The 25011-nt window shown below is 29.7% G+C and overlaps 5 protein-coding genes across 6 annotated transcripts in view; 2 read left to right on the top strand and 3 right to left on the bottom strand.

The window, feature by feature from the left end:
- Positions 1-1386, bottom strand: part of LOC126839559 (transcription factor Sp9) — a 62894-nt gene extending 61508 nt beyond the window's left edge. Inside the window, exon 1 of the mRNA XM_050574926.1 lies at positions 916-1386. Coding sequence (XP_050430883.1) covers positions 916-1059 — 144 coding nt within the window. The 5' untranslated portion in view covers positions 1060-1386. The remainder of the gene's footprint in view (positions 1-915) is intronic.
- A 3820-nt stretch (positions 1387-5206) lies between these two features.
- LOC126846135 (pre-rRNA-processing protein TSR1 homolog) lies at positions 5207-9659 on the top strand. Its single transcript, XM_050585323.1, has 12 exons — positions 5207-5424; positions 5494-5767; positions 5845-6064; positions 6132-6335; positions 6410-6604; positions 6672-6849; positions 6933-7145; positions 8241-8464; positions 8672-8935; positions 9008-9118; positions 9212-9419; positions 9483-9659. Exons 1-12 carry the CDS (start codon positions 5307-5309, stop codon positions 9608-9610), a joined length of 2337 nt encoding a protein of 778 aa, XP_050441280.1. The 5' UTR covers positions 5207-5306; the 3' UTR covers positions 9611-9659.
- Positions 9421-10381, bottom strand: LOC126846139 (phosphatidylinositol N-acetylglucosaminyltransferase subunit H-like). Its single transcript, XM_050585337.1, has 2 exons — positions 10267-10381; positions 9421-10170 (listed from the first exon to the last, which is right to left on the bottom strand). The coding sequence occupies exons 1-2, from the start codon at positions 10273-10275 to the stop codon at positions 9643-9645; spliced, it is 537 nt and encodes a 178-aa protein (XP_050441294.1). The 5' UTR covers positions 10276-10381; the 3' UTR covers positions 9421-9642.
- A 215-nt stretch (positions 10382-10596) lies between these two features.
- LOC126843404 (40S ribosomal protein S23) lies at positions 10597-13161 on the top strand. The gene is made up of 4 exons (XM_050580947.1): positions 10597-10787; positions 11764-11923; positions 12775-12959; positions 13025-13161. Exons 1-4 carry the CDS (start codon positions 10784-10786, stop codon positions 13105-13107), a joined length of 432 nt encoding a protein of 143 aa, XP_050436904.1. The 5' UTR covers positions 10597-10783; the 3' UTR covers positions 13108-13161.
- Positions 13162-14782: 1621 nt separating this feature from the next.
- Positions 14783-23719, bottom strand: LOC126843395 (cytochrome P450 4c21-like). 2 transcript variants are annotated; one of them, XM_050580932.1, is made up of 8 exons: positions 23648-23719; positions 20060-20283; positions 19754-19948; positions 19255-19504; positions 18402-18687; positions 16964-17040; positions 16670-16859; positions 14783-16581 (listed from the first exon to the last, which is right to left on the bottom strand). In XM_050580932.1, exons 1-8 carry the CDS (start codon positions 23675-23677, stop codon positions 16253-16255), a joined length of 1581 nt encoding a protein of 526 aa, XP_050436889.1. In that variant the 5' UTR covers positions 23678-23719; the 3' UTR covers positions 14783-16252. The 2 variants fall into 2 exon arrangements, with proteins under 2 accessions (XP_050436889.1, XP_050436881.1); XM_050580924.1 differs by lacking the exon at positions 23648-23719 and adding an exon at positions 22434-22581.
- Positions 23720-25011: the final 1292 nt, after the last annotated feature.

Here is a 25011-nt window from a genome sequence, read left to right as displayed (position 1 = left end):
GAACAAAAGTGCCGAACACATCGCTTATACATAAGAATTGATTTCATTTTTACCGAATACAACCTAAAGGCTAAACTAAACAAATAAATCAACACACAAGCAAATTCATTACAGTAGTCAACAATGAAAATACTACCAAAAGATCCTCAGAACCTGGCATTATACGAAGCTGTACAAAGACTACATTTCCGTTAATTTTACTTGTAGAACCTTTTTTATTATTTAATTCCACACATAAAAAAAAAAATCAAAACTCGAAATGACGCCATCGTCTTTGTGTCCTCGCGTCATCACCTTTTTCTTTTGTTTTTCTCGGAAAACGATTAAGTTAATTTTAAATGTATTTAATTGCAGTCAATAAGGTCGTGTGAGATAATTGTAAATATAAATGGGACAATTAATGTGCTTGCAATTTTTTAATAAAAATAATCGACATCTATTATTTTAACTGAAACTTTTAATTGTGCACTGATATAATGATTATAATGCATAATATTATTATACCATTAAAAAAAAACTATACGATTATTTGGTTACTTTTATAACCAAAAAAATTTATACATTGTATTTATTACATTTATATTTATTATACTATATAATCATTTCACGACTGAGTTATTGATAACTAATTGTTATCAGTTGCTCAACCACTGGTTATATTATATTGCAACAACATTGTAATGACCCACGAATATAAAAAAAAAAAGCTTTAGGGTATTTACTAAAAAGAGACAACTAAGCCCTTTTCTATTCCAGGTGTTTTGCCATAATTTCAATTATTCCGTAAAAATATATGCCTAATCAAACAATTTTTTTTTTTGGGAGACTTCATCAAACTCAGTAGAATTGATTCGGGCGATTCGCGTTATTACTGTTTTTTTTTTTTTTAATAATTTCTCTTTTGCCTTTACTTACGCTCATTTCTCTTCCGTTCGGCAAAACGTCCACGGCTCCCCCGTTGCTTTTGTTTTGGCCGTGGACCCTCTGGTGGTGTTGCTGTTGCCGGTGGTCACTGGTATCTTCAGCCAAGGCGTTTCTGCGCTTGTCATTTTCTTCCATAACCCGCCCGGCAACGCACCGCGACCATAACACTTGCACGCCGTCCGCACAACACCCGCGAGCACATTTATCTAACGTTTTTTACTTGGTATGATGATTTACAGAAATCAAATCATAAAAAAACACACACACACAAAACAATAACGCGCGATGTACATATATATGTATATATTATGACAAATATATATTTAAATTTATATATGTTTTTATGTCGATTGACGGACGACGACGTTGTTTTTATCACATGGTTTTTTTGTTTTAAATAATAATAAATAAAAGTTCTTTTCGACACACGCGGCGTGCGACCGGTCGACGTAACACGAGCAAACCGTGTTGGCGCAAATCAAAATATAAGCTTTACGCTGTTTTTTTTTTTTTTTTTTATCCTAGTATTTTCTCTTACACTCGTTCGTTCCTACAACTAGTCGTCGACGTCGCCACGTATCCCACCACCGCCGTCGCCACGACTTGTCAGGTTTTTTTCCGGCGACCGTGTGTACCTCTATATTTTGGTTGTTTGTGTGTGTATTATGTCGGACGGTGGTTTCCGCCGGGCGACAATTATCTTCCCCTCGATAATTTCAGCGTTATTACGTACAGAATATAATATGTATATCTATACAACACACATACGTGGGTTTACTCATTCTCATTCTCTCTCTCTGTCTACCATTATTTTGCTTTTGTTTTTCGTCTTGTACGCGTGTTGTGTATGTATGTATGTGGAAGGTGTATGGAAATGGCCATAATATGGCGCCTCCCACTTAATGAGACCGGCCGACTCGGCCATCATGACATATACCTACCTATATAGGTACACCTAACACACACACACACATGTTACATTATACACGAATAAACATAACATTATACATAAAGATACAAGAGAGCGCGACGGGTCGTCAGATGCCGCCACTTGTCAACTCCGACAACCCGTTCTCGAACGGTGATCGGCTGACCAATGGCCATGATATTATTATTGTTTATTCCGCTAGGTATCCTGTAGCCTACCACAATATAGTATTGGTAATGAAAAATCTGTCCGCAGGGAATAACTTGTCGCGCCTTCGCAGACACACGAGACATCATCAGGTGCAAATCTGAGATTTTCTATGGTCTTGGAAGGGGATGCTAATAATTTTCCATTAGGTAATATTATTATGTGTAACCACGGGGAAAGCAGAAATTTATAATTTTTAATTTATAAGTCTCTTATTAAATTTTAACATTTATTACTTAAATGACCAGGGAAGTCAATTGGGCGTGTATTTTGTTACATTATAGAAAGCCATGTCCTCGCTTGGTTCCCTTCTTAAAATACACGTGATAATATTTACCTTAGAAAAAAAATACTTTTTTAATACATATATTTTTTTATTAATAAACACTGGTACACTTTACACAATATTTAAATATTAGTTCATCCTTCATCATAATAGTTTAAAAATTACAGTTTTATAGATAGATCAGCCCTCTAATGTATTTATCTTTTCTTGTAAACTCATTGATTGTAACGTTGATGAAGTCAACTTCTATATATCTCCATGTTTATCTGCTTTATCGTTATGAACATTTTTAATAAAGCTAAACCGTTCAGTCTAAGCTTAGACATTGTTTGGGAGCATATTCATCAATGTATTCACTTCTTTATTATCGAGTTCAGATTTAATGTGAACATCACCTATGTATAAATAAATAATAATAAAACTGTCAGCAGTGTTAACGTTTTCTGTGGACTATTATGAGTTATTACGATTTGCAGTTTGAGTTATCATATTGCCAACATTCAGCTTTTAAGCAACCTCCCCCCCTAAATCCGCCACTGATTGTAAAAACCAATACGGAATACCTTAATTCTCAACTTGTAACTTGTAACTAAGACTGTTACAGTTGAAAATAAAATGTAATAATATGTTTCAGGTCTCCTGGAGGTGGGTTTTTTCAATTATAGTCTATAAATACAATCGATAAAATAATTATAATGACTGAAGAAACTCAATACATTTTTTTTAAAATAACATGGTTAATAATTTTAAGGCGGTAGCTTATTTAGAATGCGCTTTAAAACATTTCTGAGTTAATGCTTATAAGCTATTCCATTATATTTTGTAATTGCATTCACTGTTACTCGATTATAATCGTTAGTTGTTACCATTGGCGCAAATTCAGGAGTTAAAAAGGACAGGTGGCTCCTACATTACATTAGTTAATAGTTTCGACTACAATAAGTGGGTAAGACATCATGACTTTTGCTTCTCCCTTATTGGAAATGGTATAGCCAACTGATCGCTACGATACTCAGAATGTGTGTCAATAACCCTTAACTAATAACCGTATAAACAAAGGACGGCCCTGACTAAATAATAAAACCATCTAACCACACGTATCTTGTACTGAACAATTATCATTACTTCTCTTGATGGCTGATAAAAATAGGTTACACTACTAATCTAACTTGCCACAACTCTATTTTAACAACAGTTTACACTTGATAAAAAATATTATTTTTTCAATACATCTAGAATGTATTTAAAGTTAAGAGGTTTCAAACATGCAATTAACATTAAATAAGTAATAATAATGCAAAGGATTAAATTAAACGATGGGCAATTAGGCGAGGTAGAGTTCCGGTGGTAAAATTAACTGAAGGTATTTGGAAAATTGAGCAGGTGAAAAAAATATACCGTCCTACCTACTCGCCTCTGTTTCAAAACTGCATTAATTGGTTTTGACATTTAAGTAACGTAGTATAACCGCTATTGGTTTATAATATTACAACTACCATTAATTTGAACCTAACATAACATGCAAACTATTTACCTAGTCAATGTTAGGTATTATTAGTTGAATTAATGTTCAAACTTAGCCGAATGTATATACCTATATATCTTAGACATTACAACTACTAGAACCGAAAATGTATACCAATATTAGTCAATCCTTGGAAATTGGTATCTAACAGTAACATTGCATTTTATGATATTCATAACAACAGGTAAAAAAAATCATGTTAATATTTCTTGTAATAATTTGGATTTAAATTACCCATAAAACTTAAAAGTTTATTATATTTTGTGGCACGTATAGTGGATATTGTACGGACAACGGTGTATCTACTAATCTACCCTATAGGTGCCTACCGCTGATTATATTCATTATTACAATTATAATTTGTACCTAAGGTGGTTGTCAATGTCGGTAAATAATTATTCTACATAACAAACCATTGACTAAATTGCTACAAACCAATAATATATTATGATTTATACGATACTTTATTATCATAATTATAGTTTTTTTTTTCCATAGTTATAATATCCATCACCTTTTCTCAATACTAGCGTATGCTACTGATTGGGTGTATGTCCACCCTCGGGTTGCAGCTGCGCAATTTCACTTAAAAAAGTGAAGGGCTTAAACATCGAATATATCTAAAGCCTCCATCCTAAGTAAAATTCCATCCCGACTAAATGTAAAAAACCTAAACAATTTTTGGAGGTGCTACTTTCAAAAATGGGGGTACTAAGAACACCCAAGTCCTCCTCAAATTGCACACGTGCAATTTATACAATATGTTAATATACATTTTCAAAATTACTCTAGTTGCCATAGAAACGTTTCAATAGAAAACACTACTAGAAAATATGTGCACTTTTCGATTATATACATTATTTTAACTAAACCAATGTATAGGCAATAATCGACGGCCCTGTATAAGGGTACACATTTAAAATTATGCTGTAGTAGAATATTTTCCGAAATAGGTGACTTAATAAAAACAAGATTTAGACTATCGATCAAGATAAAAAATTTATAAAATTTGGGTCATTAATGTTATCAAGTGGTATAATTAATTTTAATGATTTAATCCGTTATTCATAGTAAGTAATAATAACTGATTTTCGATTTAACGTTTTATGTGGGCTGTTCCCGGTGGTACTGTAAATTGTAATACCGGTGAAATAAAAAACGGGCTCCAATTAATTATTAATTTCTAAAACATCAAAACGAACCAAATTCTATAAATCTATCACAGAATTTATAGATACCGCCCATTGTAATCCAAAGTGTTTGTAAAAGGTCTTTGAAACTTATTGATAACAATAGATAACAGATTCCTTATCTGGTCTAAAACTTTTATCATTTATCAACCACGTGTTTGAACACTGAATTGTGGTAAAACTTAAAATGATTTAATGCAATTAAAATATATTAACGAAGTTTTTGGAATCATTTGATTTTTAAATATGAAGACTTCGAATCAAGAGCAAGCTACTCATAGACCTGGTCCAGCAAAGCAAGATAATAAAAAACATAAAACTGGACGCCATAGAAGTAAAGGACTTCTTGAGGTTTTAAAAAAAGGTAGAAGTAACGTCTTTATATTAAAATTATTAAACAATTTTTAATTATTATCTTTAACTTATATTGTAGGCCGTACTGCACAAAATGCAGCTAAATCCAAAGCCAACCATCAGTTAAGTCGGATTGAAAGAAGAAATCAGGCAAAACTTCATCGTAAAATAAAAACTGATAATGTGTTGAACGAAAAACGCCGTTCGTTGACTGTACCACATTTAGTCGCTGTTATTCCTCTAAGCAACAATGTTTTCACCAATGAAAAACTGATGGAAATAATTGATATATTGCAAAAGTCTGATGTAAAATTAACCACTAAATGTGCCTCTGAAGGATACTCACATTTATGGTATTGTTTGTTATAATTTATATTATTAAGTTTTTTTTTTTTGGGATTGAATATTACATACATTTTTGTTAATTTAGGATTGATCAGTTTAGACAAGCGTTTACTTTTATAAGGCCGGATTGCAGTAGTGTTTTTGGATTGTTAGATGCTCTTAAAGTAGTGGATACAATATTATTTATTGTTTCGGCTGAACGAGGATTAGATCAAGACGCTGATTTGCTAATGACTTGTATATTGGCACAAGGTTTGCCGTCTACGGTTGTAGCTCTGACAGATCTTGATAAAATCCCACTTAAAGTAAGCTATAGCACGACTTTTAGAGGCAGCACTTAAAATATAACTAATTTAAATTAAAAATGTATAGAAACAAAATGAAGTCAAGCAGTGTATTCAAAAAGATATTGAAACATGGTTACCCGACGAAAAAGTTGGAAAACTAGACACGTGTACTGACATATTAAATATTCTTAGACGTATTGGCTCGCAGAAAAAGAGGTCAATAACATACAGAGATAAAAGAGCACATTTATTAGCTGAAGAATTGTCTTTTGTCACTGAAAATGCTGATGTAAGTAGCGTAATATTTTGATGCGCAAGAATTATAGAAACAATTATGAGCATAGTTTTTAATTTTTACTTTAGGATAAAGTTGGCACAATGAAAGTTAGCGGGTTTTTACGCGGTCAAGCACTTTCAGTCAATTCCTTGGTTCATATTCCCGGATGGGGTGATTTTCAAATGAATCAGATAGATTTAGCACCTAATGAATTTCTTGAAAACTTTACTGGAAAAAAAATACAGCAAACTGTATTAGAAGTTGCTGATCCTAAAGTTCAAGTCTGTGTTAAATCATTTTGCAATTTAAATATATTCCATTTAAAAACAATTATATTATAAATACTAGGAATCCTTAATCAGTGAAAATAATCCTGATCCTATGGATGCCGAACAAACTTGGCCAACAGAAGAAGAAATAAGAGATGCCGAAGATAAGGTAAAAAGTAAACGTATGATTAAACGTGTACCAGAAGGTATGTCAATTTATCAATCTGCATGGATTCCTGATGAAGAATCTGATCACGGTACAATTATATTTTTTTATGCGTTTAAGTATTACAAACTATATTTGAACGATGTTTATTTGAGATTAATTGGATTTTTACAGACGACGATTCAAATTCAGAATCTTCTGAAGGCTCGGACGACTTTTATTCGATACAAGATGAAAATTCTGATTGTGAAATGAAAAGTGTAGTTGATGATGATATGGATACCATGTCCGTAACTTCAGCTGTTTCGGAAGCCCCACTTGAAATGGATAAATATGACTTGCAATTTGATACTAAAGAAGAAGGAAATTTACTTGCTAAAATAAAAGGTATAGTTCAATATTTTAGCTAATCACATCAAAAATTATTTTAATATTCAGATTGTATTTAGGACATAAGTTTTGAATGAATAGAAGGTTAGGTTAGCTTAGAAGGTTTATATTGTAATTCTATGTAAACAATAATCCTTAATCATCTACGAAACTCATATATAATTTAAATTAAAAACCAACAACAGGCTGAAATTTTTATTTTCTCATAAAACTTTATACTGGCCTTTCTGAGCCAAAATAATGGAAATGGCATTATAGAAAATTTCTGGAAAATAAACAAAATGTTTATCATTTTTTCAACATCAAATAAAATTTAAATTAAAAATTGGCAAAGAGGTTCCTTGATGAAGCCTGACACTGAACAAAGGACATGGATTTTTTAGTACCATTTTTGGCCATGAAAAGGTCACAAGTGTATCAGTTAGCACTGAATACAATGAATACTGAAAAACTAGATCCATAAAGGTTAAACTTTTTTTTACACATACCATAGATCTTATACAAAATGCTTTCCTGATTTTTCTAAAAAAAATTAAATCAACTTGATTACCAGATTTGAGTTTTTGAAAATTTGGGTAATACTTTTTTCAGTTATGTAAAACTTAATCGTCACTAAAAAGGTCTTAAGTGTTTGTTTAATTAATATATGCTTTGTTTTAAATATTTGAAATAAGTAATTTTTTTATAACAACAAAACATTTATTTTTATTTTGTAAACTGTGTAAATTTTTAGAATTAGTAATTCTTTAATAAATAAATATAGTTTTACTTCAAACAAATAATGTCTATACTTTTTATTAAAAAAACAAACCTAAAATTAAATTTAAAAAACAAAAATAGTATAACTTTTTATGCTCGCGATCAGTATAACTACAACTGACATGCTATTTATTTTAAAAATGAATATTAATACTTTTCGGAGTCAAATTATAGTCTACCCATAATGTCATAATGTAACTTATAATAAGTTTGAAAAAAAAATCAATCTCATTTTTATTAATTACAAATTATTATACATTCAAAATTTGTATCAAATAATATTAATTATATTACATAATTATAATTGTTTCCATGGTTATTTTTTCTTTTTAGAAGCAAAAGCTGATCAATTGTTTCCGGACGAAGTAGATACACCATTTGATTTGCCAGCTAAAATACGTTTTCAAAAATATAGAGGTCTGCAGTCGTTCCGAACTTCTCCTTGGGATACTAAAGAAAATTTGCCTATTGAATATGGTAGAATATTTCAATTTCAAAATTTTGATAGAACAAAAAAAAGAGTATTCAAAAATTTAGAAAACCAAACTGGAGCTTTAGTAAGATTTTTATCATAAAATATACCTTTAATGGCCGTTCTCAACAGTTAAGCTTAAAAATGTATCTATGATTTAATATAGAAATTTTAGGCTTAACTTAACCTACATGTTGTTAAGTCAAACTGGTGAGTAAGGCCATTAATTTTCTTTTAAAATGTCTGTAAAAAAAATATTTTTATTAAAATGGATTTGATCTTAATCTTGCAGCCTGATTGGTTTATTACCATTTATGTTAAAAATGTTCCGTCTACTATGTTTCATTCGAGAGATGGCAGAAATCCTGTGGTAGTATTTGGCCTACTACCGCATGAGCAAAAAATGTCTGTGTTAAATGTGGTTTTAAAACGACCATCATCTGTAGAATTTGATGAGCCAATAAAATCCAAATCGGATTTGATATTTCAATGTGGTTTTCGTAGGTTTACTGCACAACCAATTTTTAGTCAACACACTAATGGAAATAAATTCAAAGTAAACATTTATTGTTTGTTGAACATACTAATAAAATTGTATTTTATTAACGATAAATTACAATTTGTTTAGTATGAACGCTTTTTTCATCAAGATTCTATTGTTGTTGCTACCATGTTCGCACCAATCGTCTTTCCACCTTGTTCAGTTTTAGCAATGAAATATTGTAAAGACGGTTCGTATGTGAGTATTACTATTTTTTCGGTAGACATACTCTTTCTCTTAATCTAGGTAATTCACATTTGAAATTAAATTTATATTTGCATTATATTTTAGCAAGTGATAGGAAACGGAAATGTGTTGTCTGTAAACCCGGACCGCATAATTGTTAAAAGAACAGTATTAAGCGGCCATCCATTTAAAGTGCATAAACGGTCAGCGGTTGTCCGATTTATGTTCTTCAATAGAGAAGATATTGAGTGGTTTAAACCTGTGGAACTAAGAACTAAATATGGCAGAAGAGGACATATTAAAGAACCTCTAGGTTTGTTGTATAATTTTTAAAATTTTTTTTATTAAATAAATAAATATAAATTTATAAATATAGGCACACATGGGCATATGAAATGTGGATTCGACGGTCAAATCAAATCTCAAGACACAGTTTGCATGAATTTATATAAAAGAGTATTTCCAAAATGGACCTATAATGAGTTTTACAATGTAACAAAATAAAAAATGTTTAAACTAATAACCTACATTCACGATTATCTATTGTGTTCCAATAATTTATGTACATCCTTATAAATAATTTCCAAAAATTGTAATCTGGGTGCACTTTTTTGAAACAAAATTATTAATCCATTTTGGTATGTTTTCACTGCTAAATAGAAAAGAACTTGTTGTGTATGGATAACATCAATAATTAGTATATCGCTGATACATGTCCAAGGCAGAGAGAATACCATTTGACGGCCCGTAATGTAAGTTGTGGTTAACTGTAAGCCAATAGGTGCTGCAATGAGTAATGATTCATTGTGAACTTTAGAACAAACTCTTAAACTCAACAGTAATGAAATTGACAAGGTTATAACAGTATTAAAACATAATAATGTTATACCAGTTAAAATTGTATACATCACTACAAATAAAATTATCACAATAACAATATATTCTACGTTGGACATTTTTTTACGCTTTTCCACACTGTACTCTATACAAGAATGTTTCAATGGCTCGTGTGTTGACGATTTTAAAATTATTCGGTTGTCCACTTTTATAATATTCATTTTCATCTGAATTTTCCAAAAATAAAATTACATTTAAAAAAAGAATTATAGTTATTCACGCAATATCTTCAAAATACAGCTTAAGCAGAAAACACAACGTACCGTTGACATTTATAAGTATAAAATACTCAACACCATACATTTATAAAATTTATTTCAACGGTTTAATATTTATATTACTTTTTAAACGATATAAATCATCATATTAATGATAATAATTGTAATTTGAATAAACATGTTATATGAATCATAATAAAATAAATATCTGATAAGATAAATTCAAAACATTATTATCAGTGTATACACAGCATTGTCATGTTGGTCAACGTGTAGGAAAAAAGGACCATTCAATGTTGTTACCACTTACCAAGGTGGATGTATACAGCTACTTTCGTTGTTACATGGCAATGGCAAGTAGCAACTAACATAACCTCAAATCATTTGGTGTCAAATAGCTTCTACAATCTACAACCGTAGCGGAAGACCACTCTTTCGGCTTCGTTGGATGTAATTTTTTTCCTTTGCTTTGGTTTTCTACAAAACATTTGATCTTGTTTACGGAAAACGTCCACTATTTTTACTGTATTAAAATTAATTAATTATTTAATTTAATACAAATATGGGTAAGTTTAACCAAATATTATAATTATCCCTAGTTTTTAAAAATTTAACATATTAACATTAGCAACCATGTGGTTGGTGAATTACTCGTACGTCTCTTAAATGTAAATTAGTTAATCCATTAGAGTTATTTATTAAATGGAATTATCTTATAATACAGATGACCACTAATGTTAACTATTAGTGATGGGAATTTTCGTTCCTTTCATGGAATCGTTACTATCGGTACAGATACATTAATGTAACGATTCCTAATAGTACTTAGGTACTTTTATAATAAAATCTTCATGTTACTAGAAACCTGGACTTGGACTTTGACATCAATATAATTTATAGTTACTATTATTTATTTTATCCATCTACCACATAGGCTAAAGAGTTAAAAGTACCGTGCAGCCTCTAGTTTTTTCGTAAGGGAGTTACTATTAATGCCTTATACCTAGTTAATTATTACCTACTCAGTACTTAATACCGTAAAGAGTTAATAATTACTGATGAATCATTTTAATAATATATTTATAATTAATAATACAGTATAGTTAATTGTTAATAATTAATTAGTATGCGAACGTTACACAGTGGCCACTAGCCTGAACTCGCTACCCAGTCATCGCCCGGTCGGCGATGCGTTCACATTCCGCATAACCAGTAACAAATTAGGCAGTAGTGAAGTGTAGCCCGGCGGTCGTTGTATCATGACAACTCGTAACCAGTTCACAACCGTCAGTACCGCCACTAATGAGAACCATTTTGTAGTAAAAAAACTTTGTACCAAATACCTATGGAGCGAAAGTGAAACGATGAATGTACTTGTTCCACCTTTGTAGTCATTACTTTGTACCGATTAGAGTAGTACCGACCCACCCCTATTAACTATTACTCTTAATACATTGAATTGATATTAAGAGCAATGAAATATGTATTAAATAAAAATTGTAACTATTTTATTTACGAGACGATTATATTTTAATTTTTTAGGTAAACCTCGTGGTATTCGTACGGCACGTAAACATGTTAACCACCGTCGTGTGCAAAAGTGGGCTGATAAAGATTATAAAAAAGCTCATTTGGGAACAAGATGGAAGGCCAATCCTTTCGGAGGAGCATCTCACGCTAAAGGAATCGTTTTAGAAAAAGTGTAAGTAATTAGTAAGATTTATACATATATACCAGTAATTTCCGACCATACAATTGTTGATAAGATACTAAGCTATAAAAATGACTTACATGGACTGAGTTTCGGTTCGCAGGCTCTGAAAGTGTTTAAATATCTAACAAATCTAAATAACAATCCTATGAAACAAGTTGTTTAAAAAATGATTGAAGTTTTAAAGGATATAGTGTAGGACTCAATATGCAGTATACCTGCGTATAATGGTAACTAGATACATGTACCCCCTTTAATAACTAAAAAATTGTTTTATGTACCTATTATAATTAGTTAATTCTTTATGTGTGTATATTGAGTAGTGGACTATTGTGTTAGTTAAAAATGTAATTGCTATTTTTAAAGGTTTTATTCTAAATTTGTTTTATTTTAACACATTATTTTATTAATGATAGGAGTATATTAATCATTAAGTATGCAATAGTACATTAATCATTTAAGAATAAAATATAAATATTTATTATATTACATAATAAATTAAAGAAATTTGTTTTTAGTATAAATATTTTTTCCAATTAGTAAAATTACATTGTTGAAATTTAATTTCAAGGTTATATTTTCCATGTATCGTAATTAATTTTATCCTAGTTCTATGACATCTTATACAATAATTAAATATTTAAATAAACCCTAAACCACAAAAACAATCCTCTTTAGTGTATACATATTTTGGCAGCAATGTGACATCATCAGCGCATACAACAGACTCTCTAACAATTAGGATTATTTTTGTAATTAAAGGTTTATTTAAATATTTAATTATTTGATATGTCGCTTTATTTGTTTCTCTAATCTAATAATTATTTAATATTGTTCTTCAGTGGAGTTGAAGCCAAACAACCAAACTCTGCTATCCGTAAGTGTGTCCGTGTACAATTAATTAAGAACGGAAAGAAAATCACTGCATTCGTTCCCCGGGATGGTTGTTTAAATTATATTGAAGAAAACGATGAAGTTTTAGTAGCTGGATTCGGTAGGAAAGGTCACGCTGTTGGAGATATTCCTGGTAAGAATTTTGTTGTATTTTTTTTATTTGTTGACAATTTAATACTTAATAATTTTTTTTTTTAGGGGTACGTTTCAAGGTTGTCAAAGTTGCAAATGTATCATTGCTTGCTTTGTACAAAGAAAAGAAAGAGAGACCTAGGTCTTAAAAAATCATAATATTGGTAACATTTTTTTTTTTTTTGTATGAATAAAGCTTTACAAAAATAACTAGCATTCTAACTTCATTATTACTACAAATCCTTAAGAAATTTTATATTCACACTGAGTACTTGTATTTTATCTGTTAGTTAATATATTCTTTATATGAATGTTTTATTAAAAAAATGTAAGTATTTTTTGGGCAAAATGAAATGTAATAAGAGTAGAAAGATTATTTTTTAATCCTTTTAAATATGTTTAATGAAAAGGTATGATTTAAACGACAACCACTATGCCTCCTTCAATATTTATTTTTCTAAAGAGAAGTACAAGACAAAAAATACTTATAAATAGGTGAAAGATAAGATTATTATCATAGAAAGTTATACTAACCAATAATGTCGCCGATTAAGGCTTTCAAATTTCCAATTTTTTTTCATGTGTTAGGGTTGGGTATAAGAGAAATTCATTTTTCAATTTTAGAGGGAGAGTACATTCCTATTATAAATTAGGCTCTTGGAGTCTTGGTGCTATTAGGAAAGTGACAAAATGTTATTAAATTTATTATAATTAACATAGTATAAAAAAAACTCTGGATGGGAACTAAATGTATGAAAATCTGGCCACTTGAAGCATCAACTCCCTCGAATATTTCAGGTACTAAAAAACATAGTTAAATGTATTTAAATAATAAGTTTTAAAAACTATTACATTGTATTAGATTTATTTTTTCAATTTGTCCACCACAAAATTGAATTAACGACCATTTTTTTAAAATAAATAAGAAATTTGAAATTGTATATACTGGATAGGTATAGTTAAAAAACATGTTTATTCTTTAAATAAGAGTTTTATTATTTTTTAATTTTATATTTTATTATGTGGGGCTTTGCCCCCTCTTACTAAATATCAACTTCTTTAAAAAAAATTTAATCTTTATATTAGAATAAAAAGTAAAATACATTCATTGTTTTTGCAAACAGAAAAAATGTAATTAAAGTTTTATAAATAAATTGAAATTATAATGAAATATATATGAGGTACCTATACCACGTGAAATCAATAATCTGACCCCATGGGATTCTGATCAATGGACTCTATTTATTTTTGCCTAAAATGCGCCCAAACATTTTGAACATTTACTTTACGAAAGTTTGATTTTCATTTTGTTTAGGAATAAATGTTAAAACGAACAATAAAAACGTTTCCTAATTTGAAAAAAATAGGAACTTATACAGCTGGCACCTTATATAAAATAAATTATTTACTTAGCAAAAATACAAAATTATAATATTTGTACGGAATTATTTATTACAACTAAATGGGTTGGAAATTACAAACTACAACATCGCTATTAACTCTTTCAGAACTGACCTTTTTCTGCTTAATAAAAAATTATTTATGCTAATAATTAGCATGTTATTGTTCATCCATGAGTTGGTTATTCCACGTTTGAAAAAAGTTCGGAAAAATATTGAATGATTAATGATTATCCTTGGATACCTCCCTTAAAGTTGGGGAGTATAATCTTTGGTAAGTTCGGTATAGCATATTACATTAAATAAACACAGTAAAGATTTACAGGTATTTTTATATTTAAAAAATTCAAATAGAATACACTCGGAGTATTATAAACTAAACCAAAGTAATACAAAATATGTTCATTGCCAAAAAATTATACATTAAATGGATTACATATACAAATACGACAAGGAAGAATTTACAGGCTAACCATTGGAAAATAAATTCTTCATAATGAATCAAACGATAATGGCACCAGGTTAATTAACTTTGCGATGAGAGATGTCAAGAAATATGAAGTATTAAGTAGCACCACATTTCCACAGACATGGATGTCACCAACCGTTCAAACGAAGAACCAAATTGACCAGCATAAGAAAAAAAATTAAAATTTGGAATAGAATTGAAATGAAAACGACCAAATGCGCCAATCAAAAGGAAAAACACAGAAGCTCTAAAAAAATCAGGAGGTTGAGTTACAGTATACAAGAATAGACTAAAGGAAGCATTTAAAATATCTAACGTAACAGTCAACAGAATGTAGTCAAATTATGAAAGAAATTTGAGAACTCGGTGATGAAATTCGTTGCTGAAGAAACGCTAGGATTTGAAGGAAAAGCAACAAAGAATAAGTGGTTTGTGTAAACGGCCAATGACGGAAAGAGTTCATACACAGACAATAGTGATAAATGAACCAATAGTAAGGACAATAAATAGCTTTTGAGTTCTGGCCAGTGGCGTCATTTGGGGAGGGGGGGCATTTGCCCCACCCTTGATTTTTATGGGCTGGTCAAATTTTCGATACGTAATTATCTGTTTTTTTATGCAACTATCTACCTTTACTAATAATGAACCGTCGTCTGAACTGACTACCAAGCATAATAGGTATGAAGGTTTATAATATTTGTGTTATTACTGTTTTGTGTCTAAGTGTTTTGGAAAAAAATATTTATATTTATAAATGAATAGTGTAAAAAAACCTGAAATGTCACCCCTGGTTCTGGCAATCAAGTAAAAATAAACAAAATTAATAGTTATAAGAAGGGAATGGGAATTTCAGGAGAGAATTAAAAACAATGTAAAACTCTTTTTCGAAAAATCAAATGAAATTAAGGTTGATAAAATTTAAAAGGTAGGTCTATGAAAAGTGAGGAGGGATCGCTAATAACAGATAAAAAAAAAAGTTACAAACGAGTTCAAGAAAATGTTTGAAAATATGCTTAACCAGACTGCAGCTAAGTGCACACACAAATGGAATCAGTAGGTAAACATATTACAGTGAAACACAACTTTGATGCACCTACTCTGGACAAAATCTAGCAGTAAATAATATGCTACAAAATGGGAAGACCCAAGGAGAAAAAGGAAATATAACCGCGAGACGTCTGAAAAACAGAGGTAAAGATTTTATTAGACAGTTTATAGAAAATATCTGGAAAGACGAGACAACGCAAAAAAATTGGCATATGTCATTGGGTAAAGTTAATATTTTGGTTAACCAAAACCGATATACCTAAAATCTAAAAAATATTGAAACCCTGACCAATATGATTACATAATAACCCGTTACCCGAATAACCCAAATCCAAATATGTAAATAATTCTGGTTCAACACCCTGCTTCAATAATTGATTATGTTCTCGCTTCTATTTTAACGTAACACCCGTCGACAAACTTTAGTGTCGTCCCAAACGTTAAACGAAGATTTTCCGGTTTGGCACACTTATCTGACGGACGAAGACGATAAGACCTGACCAATGTGGATATGACGGTTTTCATTTGAAGCATTGCATATTTGATACCAATGCAATTCCTGTAACCAGCACTAAAAGTAATGAAGGAATACGGTTGGCGACTGTGACATGCTTCGGGCAAGAAGTTGTCCGGATTGAACTTTTCTGGTTCCGGATAAATGTTTGCATTTAAGTGTAAGAGAGCAGTGAAAATTACGAACGTTGACCCTGTAAATATTTTTTAAAATTAAGTTAACTTTGTAATTTTAAGCACCGAATGTGGCAATTTATCAAACAAATTTGTCTACGACCATACCTGCAGGGATTAAATAGCCTCCGATAACAACTTCCTTATCAACGTTTCTGCTAAACAAGGGAAGAATGCTGAATAGTCTCAAAGTTTCTTTGATTACACGTTCCAAGTAATCCATCTTTTGTAAATCCTCAAAGGTAGGTTGTCGATCCGGATCGCCAGAAGAAAATATTGTCAATAACTCTTCCAACACCTGTTAATGAGCACGAATAAAAAATATATAATTTCTTCGTTACTAAGAATACCTGTAATGTGTAACTTTAAGATTCATAAAACTGAAAACGAATTATAGTTTACTTTATTTTGTACATCTTGATGATGAGCCAACATAAATATTGAACACGCGTTCGCCATAGCTGTCGTGTCTTGACCTCCTAAAATCAAACTTTAATAGGTAGAACAACAAAAAATAAATACAGCTCTCTTTATACGCTTGTTTTTTGGAATTATTTAATGAAAAAGGCTTCATAATTCTTTCCTTTGATATGTCATATGCTTTAAAACATAATTTCTATTTGAATTTATAGCACTGGACCAAATTAAAGACTGAGTTTGCCATTTACGATTAATAACATAAATAAATAATTTATATTACTTATCTAAGTAAAGTCTACATGTTTTATATACGGCTAATTAATGTTTAAAAAAATGTCCAGGAAAAATATACTAATTTAAAAAATAAGATCAATTTTTGAAATTAAAAATATTTACTTGTCGTTTGGTACATAACTCATAATATAAGAGATAACGTAAAGTTATGACTTATGGCCATTATGTTATTGGTTTAAAATTTATTGAGGCATTTTTTATGTGGACACTTAATTCGACCCTTTTTACCCGTCTTCGGAAGTAGGGGTTAGTATGTTTAGGTATAATATACAGTAGAGAGTGTTCCATATAGGCAAGACAAATAAAATATCTTTTTGTTCTAGTGAATATTATAAACAATTTTTTTTTTTTTTAATTAATTTATACTCATTTGCGCTACAAGCACCACGTTTTTTACTACACAATTGTTTTACTTTTTTAAATAATTTTTTTGTTACTTTTTTTTTAAGATAACCATTTTATTCTGAATATTTTTTTAAAAAGAATTGGTTAAGCCATAAAATAGCTATCTTGAAAAAAAAGTTATTTAAAAAAGTAAAATAGTTAAGTGCAATAAAAAATGTGGTGCTTATAGTGCAAATTAGTATAAATTAATTTTAAAAAAACGATCTTAAAAATATTAACTAGAACAAAAGTTATTTCATTTGCCTTGTCTTTGTGGAACACTCTGTACATACGATTTTGATAAAACAAAAATGTAATCAATCTGTGATTTCCGGGGAGTGTTCTTCGATAAGTTTAATTCTATGGGATCTATTATAATTCTGCAAATACAAAAAAACTAGATCTTTGAATGTACCGAGATATTTTAAGACTGGTATTCTGTGTGTACGCAATAGTGAGATCTGGCGTTAACGCTAACCTAATGCAGTCCGCTGTGCGTGAACAGACTAATAAGTTCAATCCGCCTCCCTAACCGCGACTTCTTACCTTTTGCTCATTTTTCGGTCGGTTATTATCAAATTTTATCTAGGCCATTCAATCAATTCGATTAATCGTAAATATTATGATAATTACAAAATATAACACTTAAACTTTGTTATAAGTCTATAAGAGTCTTAACATTTTTAAAGGCCCCCTATAATACACATTCTCTCCAAATAAAATGTAAAAAAAAAACACGTACCAATCATAATAGTTATTATTTCATCCCGTATTTGTTTCAATGGCATCTGGTGTTCATTCTCGAGCAGTGTCTCAATAAGCGATTTAGATTTAAGACCAATACACTCCTCGTTATGTTCTCCTTGACTGTTTGTATTATTTTTCAACTCTGTATTTTTTTTCTGAATTAAATCTTCAGTGAAATTGTAAATTTTACTTTGACTAATGTCATGTTTACGTTTAAACGACGACAACTGAAACAGACTGTTGTTTAGAAACCACGGGTGTGTCACTCGGTATTCCCAAACCTAAAAAACAAATGTTCATTACAATAAGCTGACATTCCAACTCAAAAACATCGGTAAAGACGTAAAGTACTTCTAAATTACAAATTATACTTAGTAATAATAATAATTTGGGGAAGGGAGGGGTGCACTATTATAATTGTTCCGCAGAAAGAACCTTTTCGAAATTAGCTCACATAAAATCAGGAGAACTTAAATTGCTTGATCATATATTATCATCTGAAAATTACATTTTAAATACAATAATTGTGATAAATAACTCCAAACATTTGTAAGTGATAAATCAGGGATAAAAGAGTTCTAAAGAATTATAATTTATAAACTGTATAAACAATGTACGTATATGTCCTTACTAAAATATACAATTTTTTTCTTTTAGTGAGTTACCAAAAAGTGATACCTATTTTTTGAAACATTTTATAATTAGATTGTGTTTATTAAAAAGATACGGCATTTGTTTTTTTGTCAAATTTATCTATGGTCTCCTAAAAAATATCTGGCGCGGGTCTAAAATATTCTTACTTCAGTCCTGGTTTACAGTAATGTCGTTGTTATACATTGTAAGTATACCTTTTGGATGACTTGTAAATTCTCCACAAATACGTGTTTGGCGTTTTTCTGTGCATTAAATTTTACACCCAAAGCGGTTCTTCCAATCATCTCCATGGTCGCCATACCAATTGCACGGCTTATTTCACATTCATTTGAATTGATTTCCCGTTTCTCATACAATAGTTGGCTCAAGAATTTTGCTTCCTCGTAAAATGTTGGTACGAACGATTTAAGAATCGAAAATTTAAACCCCGCGGCTACCAATTTTCTGTAAGTACCAACAAATTAAAATTATATCTATTAGTAAGTAACTTCGAAGGTGATATAATTATCAATGATAAAAACTGAATTCCTAGCATTTAAAAGTCAAGTATTAATAGTTATCATTATGCTTTTAAATGTGTTATACATTTGCCATTGACGCTGTATTATTATTTTACGAATTTTGATGTTTTGTTTTTCCTATAATTATAATGATAAGTAAATGTAAGATTGAGATAACACTAAAAAAGTTCACCTGTTCTTTTTCCATTCAGGATATATTTTGGTTGTAAATATTCCATCGCCCATAATTGATTCGTTTATCACATCATATTCTTTAGATTTTTTGAACAGATCAGGATTGGTAAGAACCGCTTCTACATCTTCAGGTTTGTTAAGAAATATGTATAGCCGATCAAAAATCCACGATTTGTATAAGGAATTCTCGTATCTATATTACAAAGGCAACGAACAAATTATTGTTGCTCTCAAATTACTAGAATTTGAGAATACCAAAAGAGTAATGAAATGTAATACATAAACACGAATACAGCGTAATTACTTTCTGGAAATGTTATAAATATTCATCAATAGTTTTTCAGGTCCTCCAAGTAAAACAGGTAACATTCCCCATAAAAAGAAACCATCTGGACCTGGTATTCGATTTGCCAATGAAGTCTTTCTCCAGTTTACTGTTTTATAATATACAACTACCAAAATTAATATTACCGATATATGTATAACGATAATGTTATTTAGGCTTGTATCATTTATTAACCTTAACACCTGAAATTATTGTGTCCATAAATTATTTTTTTATTTATCATGGTATTATTTTTGTTGAATATAATTTTGTTATATAACTAAAAGATTATATGTATATATAACATTGTTAAAAAAAAGTCAAATCATCATTATTAAAATATCACTACATTTTTGTAGGAATAATTAATAGGTAGTGATGTATTGTAATAGTTATATTGACTTAATTCCATTGATAAGCGAAGTCGAAGATGTTTAATGTAATCAAGGGCAAATTGTCTAATTCATAAATTATTACCACAATGATTACCTATTGCTTTTTATAATATTTGACCTAAGCCGGTTATAATACATTTTGGCAAATGAAGGCAGTTCATTTGCCAAAATTTAAATTTCTACTTACAATAATTAGTAACTTAATACTCGAAAAATAGTCGATCTAATTTTCGATGAATTTATGTTAAAACCCAATACGTGTTTTAGTCTTTTTAAATTTAAGCCTACCGTTTGGTAAATAATATTTTAAAGTAAACTGTTAAGTTTCAAAATGAGAAACTAGCACAGTGTGATCGAGACATAGCAACTATGAGGAGGTCACATTTCTTGGGAAATTATTATAACTGTAAATACTTTAAAACAAATACTTCGATGCGAAACGTATGAAGTATATATCATTTTATTGACATTAAATGGGTAAATTATCTTATAATTTATTTTTTTCTATTGAATAGTAACGATAGGTACTTTAGAATTTTGCAAATTTGGAATAATCAATTGAACATTTTGAGTGGACGATTAAGAAATAAAAAAATCATAATACACATATGTAAAAATGATTTAATGGTTATAAAAAAAATGTTTTTTTAGTAATAAGGTAGATACATTAAACGTTTAGGTTAAGTTAGATTAATGACGATTAATAACGTCTATCTTTTCTTATAATTCGTTGCCACTATTACCAACAGGCAATACCACAATAAAAAAGTTTTTCAGATACCTGTTGACTGTTTATTCGTTTTCCTAAACCTACGCTTAAAAAAGTGAAACAGAGAAAAAGGTTCCACCCCTTCTAAGGAAAGAGTTATACTATTTGTTTCGTTAGACAATGTACCTATACCAACAATATCACTATCTAAAGTCCACAAATAAAAATAAAAATAAAAAAGAACTGAAAACTCGTAAACCGCTGAACCGATTTCTTCGTGTAGCAACTTTATAGATGAGAAATCATACCTGGAAGGTACTAAAGATGGCCAACATTTTAAAAAAGTCACCCTTTCCCCATCAAAATCGAGAAAAACATCCAAAAAATTTACAAATTTTTCAACTTAAAATTACGATGCTCTATAACTTTTTTTAAAATAGTCGAAAAAGTTCCAAATTTATATGAATTGTTTTTCAAACATAGTGCTATTGATAAACATTAACAAACCTAAAGAATATCATAAGCCCTTTCCCCTAGAAGAGATAGAATTTTTTTCTTTATTTCACTTTTTCAAGCAAAGTTTTAGAGATTTGGATCTGAAAATTAGACCGAAGGTATATCTAAAATGGAGCTATAACATAAACAATTTTCTCAAAAATCTGTAGTAAATTTTTTTTTTTTTAAGGAAAAACACCAAAAATAGAGTAAATTTACACTTTGGTCGTAGTCAGTTTCTAGGTTGCTATGTGTGTGTGAATCAACAGTCAACAGGTAATGAAATGATTTTCATTATATTGTTAACTACGATATATGGGTAACTATGACAATACATTTTTATAGACAGACGATCAACTCTTATCGTATCCACCCTGCGTAAGACTAAATATTACATTTTAAGTACATTATTGCTTGTCCTACGATATCTTCTAAACCGCTATAACTGGTTTGAACATACTATCCACAGATTCGCATCGAAGCGTTCATTTTTTTAAACTATTATTATTACTATTATAAATACACCGGAAAGTGATATGAAAAATGTAAAAACATAATTTTATTACGAATGCTATTGCAAACTTTTAAATTTTAGATATTAGATAACAGACATTGTAGAGGGACCTGAAGAAGATACTATTAGTATAATTATTATGTTATCATTAACCATTAGAAATGGTTTTTTTTTAAAGCGTGCGTAAATTTTTTTTTACTCTAACAATAATTGAAATGTTGAGCTAAAAATTTGTTTTACCTGCTGAGACGAAACCATTTCTTTTAATTGCATTTTCTATAAGATGAAAACTGGAAATACTTATACTATAGTCAACATTTTTGCCGTTATACACAATGACTAATTAGGTTTTTAATAGTTCTTAACATTTATACTCATAATATGTCAAACGCACTCTTACAAGTATTCAAAACAAACAAACAATATTGAATTTAGAATAGGTGTTATTTATATTTACGTGCACATACATAAACTGTGACACTCGCATTTTAATAAAAATATGGATTTTCTTAATGTGTTAATATAATTACTATAAGCTACTATTGCATATTCAACAATTTCATCACATGTTTTTACTGAAAACAATACTTTTTTATATTTTAACTGCCATGAGTACCGTGTTTGGTACTCATTAAACTCATATGGTTTGTATTCTAGGCTTAAGGTTCGTAGCATGCGATGTCGTATTAAGTAAGGTGTTTGAATATTAAATAAATCAAACTCCAAAATGAATACTTAAATATTTAATTAGTACTTGGAATATTTCAATAAAGTTAAAATAAAATATTACATAGGCTAGCGTGAAGATACTGCATACTCTGACTGACTAAATCCAACCCCTGCGTGAACTGCTATCGCAAATGCTTTTATGTGACAAGGGGGAGTTTCCCGGGTCACACTGACTTTTTTGCGCCATACAACTTGATTATTCTATATGAGAGGCGTTTCCAATTGACCAAACATTTACTGATAGACAATTGTTATTGTGGTGCCTATAATCTTATAATTATAAGAAAAACCATTTTTTCGAAAAAAAAATCAACAATTTTTTTACGTATCGGACTGATATTGATTATCAATACAGCTGTGTCGATTTTTTTATCATCAATCTATAGGTACTAGAACTTGTGTTTAAAGACATTTTTGATAATGATAGTACGTTAACAATTGTTAATATTTTTAAAGTTAAATCCTCGTACGAGGATGTCAGTAACGAAAGGGTTAAAAATAATGGGCGTTTTAGTAAATCTGTTTATACCTCGTTCAGTGGAAACTTGTTAATGTTGATGAGTTTAAGGGGTTTTAATTAATAATTATTATTACTAAATGGCGTCAGTCTGCTTACATTAATATAAATAATGAGTTTAATTTTAATTTAAGTCAATACCAGAGTATACAGCAAGTTTTTAAACATATATTTTTCAGAGACTTAGAGTAACAATATTGATACTCACTAAGTATGACTTCCAGGCTTTGGGTTTCATTTTGGTACACAAAGTTTTCTGTGGCCACACAATAAATATTGATAAACTTGTGACGGTTAGAATAACAAAGTTAATGAACGCCGTTATTGGTACTCACGGCGCCTATGACCACCACCACAAAATTAACTCGGCAATCAACTTGTTAAGTAATAAATGTTTTGTATTGTAAGCAAACAACTAGCATGATTGGGTGGGGGTCTAGTGAAGGCGAAGCATAACTGCATACATAGATACAAATCATTGTAAAAACAATAATGTGGTTAAAATTGTATTATTAACTTAGGGTTAATCGTCTTGTTTAATGTTTATTTCAATTTAGTGTCAACCTAAGCTAACGACTCGTTACTCGCTGTTTCGCAATTAACAATATAACGAAAAAATAATTCATCTGATACCTGTTGACTATAAATTCATTCACACGTGGCTATTTAAAAAAAGAATACGGTGCAAGTGTAATTTCATCCTTTATCGGGGTTGTCTTTAATAAAAATAAAGTTTGGCAACAGATTTTTGGGGAAAATGTACGTTATAGCCCCACTACTCTAAAGAGTTTAAGAATTCACCTTCAGTCAAATTTTCACACCATAAGTCCTAAATCTACCGAAAAAAGTGAAATAAAACAAAATGCTTTTAACACTTCTAGGGGAAAAAGTTAATTATATTTTTTGGGTTTTAATCGTAAATCGGTAGACTGTAATACAGTATTACTAACACTATATCTAAAGAATATCCTATACAAATAATTTTAGTAAGCTTTTTTTTGTAAATTTTTAGCCTAAGTAAGAAATTATTGTAAAAAAATACCTTCTCAGCTCTACATCAAATCTAGAATAAATAGTACTGTCAACAGCTTCATTGTTTAGTTTATGAAAATAAGTATTAAAAATAAGTATTAACTATTACGAAGTTTGATTGTTATAATAATCCCGAATTTCATGTCTAATTATGGTAATTAGGTACCTTATAACGGAATCTTTTCTGAAATACTGTCCAGTAGCAAAATAATCCTTTTTATTACCTAATTCCTTTACTCACAAATTGTGAATAACATAATTCATAGTGACTTAAAGTATGTAAATTACTTTATTAATTTTAAAAAAGTATTAGATTAAAAACTAGTTAGTTAAAGTGTACTTTATAATTTTAATAAAATGTCGTTATTTTGAATAAAGTAAATAATAATTATATTTTAGCATAGAATTACCGTTTCTGTAATAATCAATTATGCCAGTCTATATTTGAAGATCAGATTAAGTTTTATTAAGAGATATTTGCTGACTATTCAAGCTTGTAAAGTAAAAATCGAAAACACGATTTTAATTATGTTTGGCGTT

Source organism: Adelges cooleyi, unplaced genomic scaffold, assembly GCF_023614345.1.
Source record: "Adelges cooleyi isolate 19-005CV unplaced genomic scaffold, UGA_ACOO_1.1 ACOO_flye_CR_arks_rails_tigmint_CR_PRNA_108, whole genome shotgun sequence".
Taxonomy (NCBI): domain Eukaryota; kingdom Metazoa; phylum Arthropoda; class Insecta; order Hemiptera; family Adelgidae; genus Adelges; species Adelges cooleyi.
The sequence above is the reverse complement of the archived record's forward strand: the minus strand, read 5'-3'. Positions and strand labels throughout refer to the sequence as shown.

Coding starts and splice junctions, on each gene's coding strand:
- LOC126846135 (XM_050585323.1), top strand. CDS start 5,307: ATGAAGACTTCGAATCAAGAGCAAGCTACTCATAGACCTGGTCCAGCA. Junction 6,605..6,671: donor TTGCTGATCCTAAAGTTCAA/GTCTGTGTTAAA, acceptor TATAAATACTAG/GAATCCTTAATCAGTGAAAA. Junction 6,850..6,932: donor TGATGAAGAATCTGATCACG/GTACAATTATAT, acceptor GGATTTTTACAG/ACGACGATTCAAATTCAGAA.
- LOC126843404 (XM_050580947.1), top strand. Junction 11,924..12,774: donor GGAATCGTTTTAGAAAAAGT/GTAAGTAATTAG, acceptor ATTGTTCTTCAG/TGGAGTTGAAGCCAAACAAC. Junction 12,960..13,024: donor CGCTGTTGGAGATATTCCTG/GTAAGAATTTTG, acceptor TTTTTTTTTTAG/GGGTACGTTTCAAGGTTGTC.
- LOC126843395 (XM_050580924.1), bottom strand. CDS start 22,466: ATGCAATTAAAAGAAATGGTTTCGTCTCAGCAG. Junction 18,688..19,254: donor ATTTACAAGTCATCCAAAAG/GTATACTTACAA, acceptor TTTGTTTTTTAG/GTTTGGGAATACCGAGTGAC. Junction 16,582..16,669: donor AGGCTATTTAATCCCTGCAG/GTATGGTCGTAG, acceptor AAATATTTACAG/GGTCAACGTTCGTAATTTTC.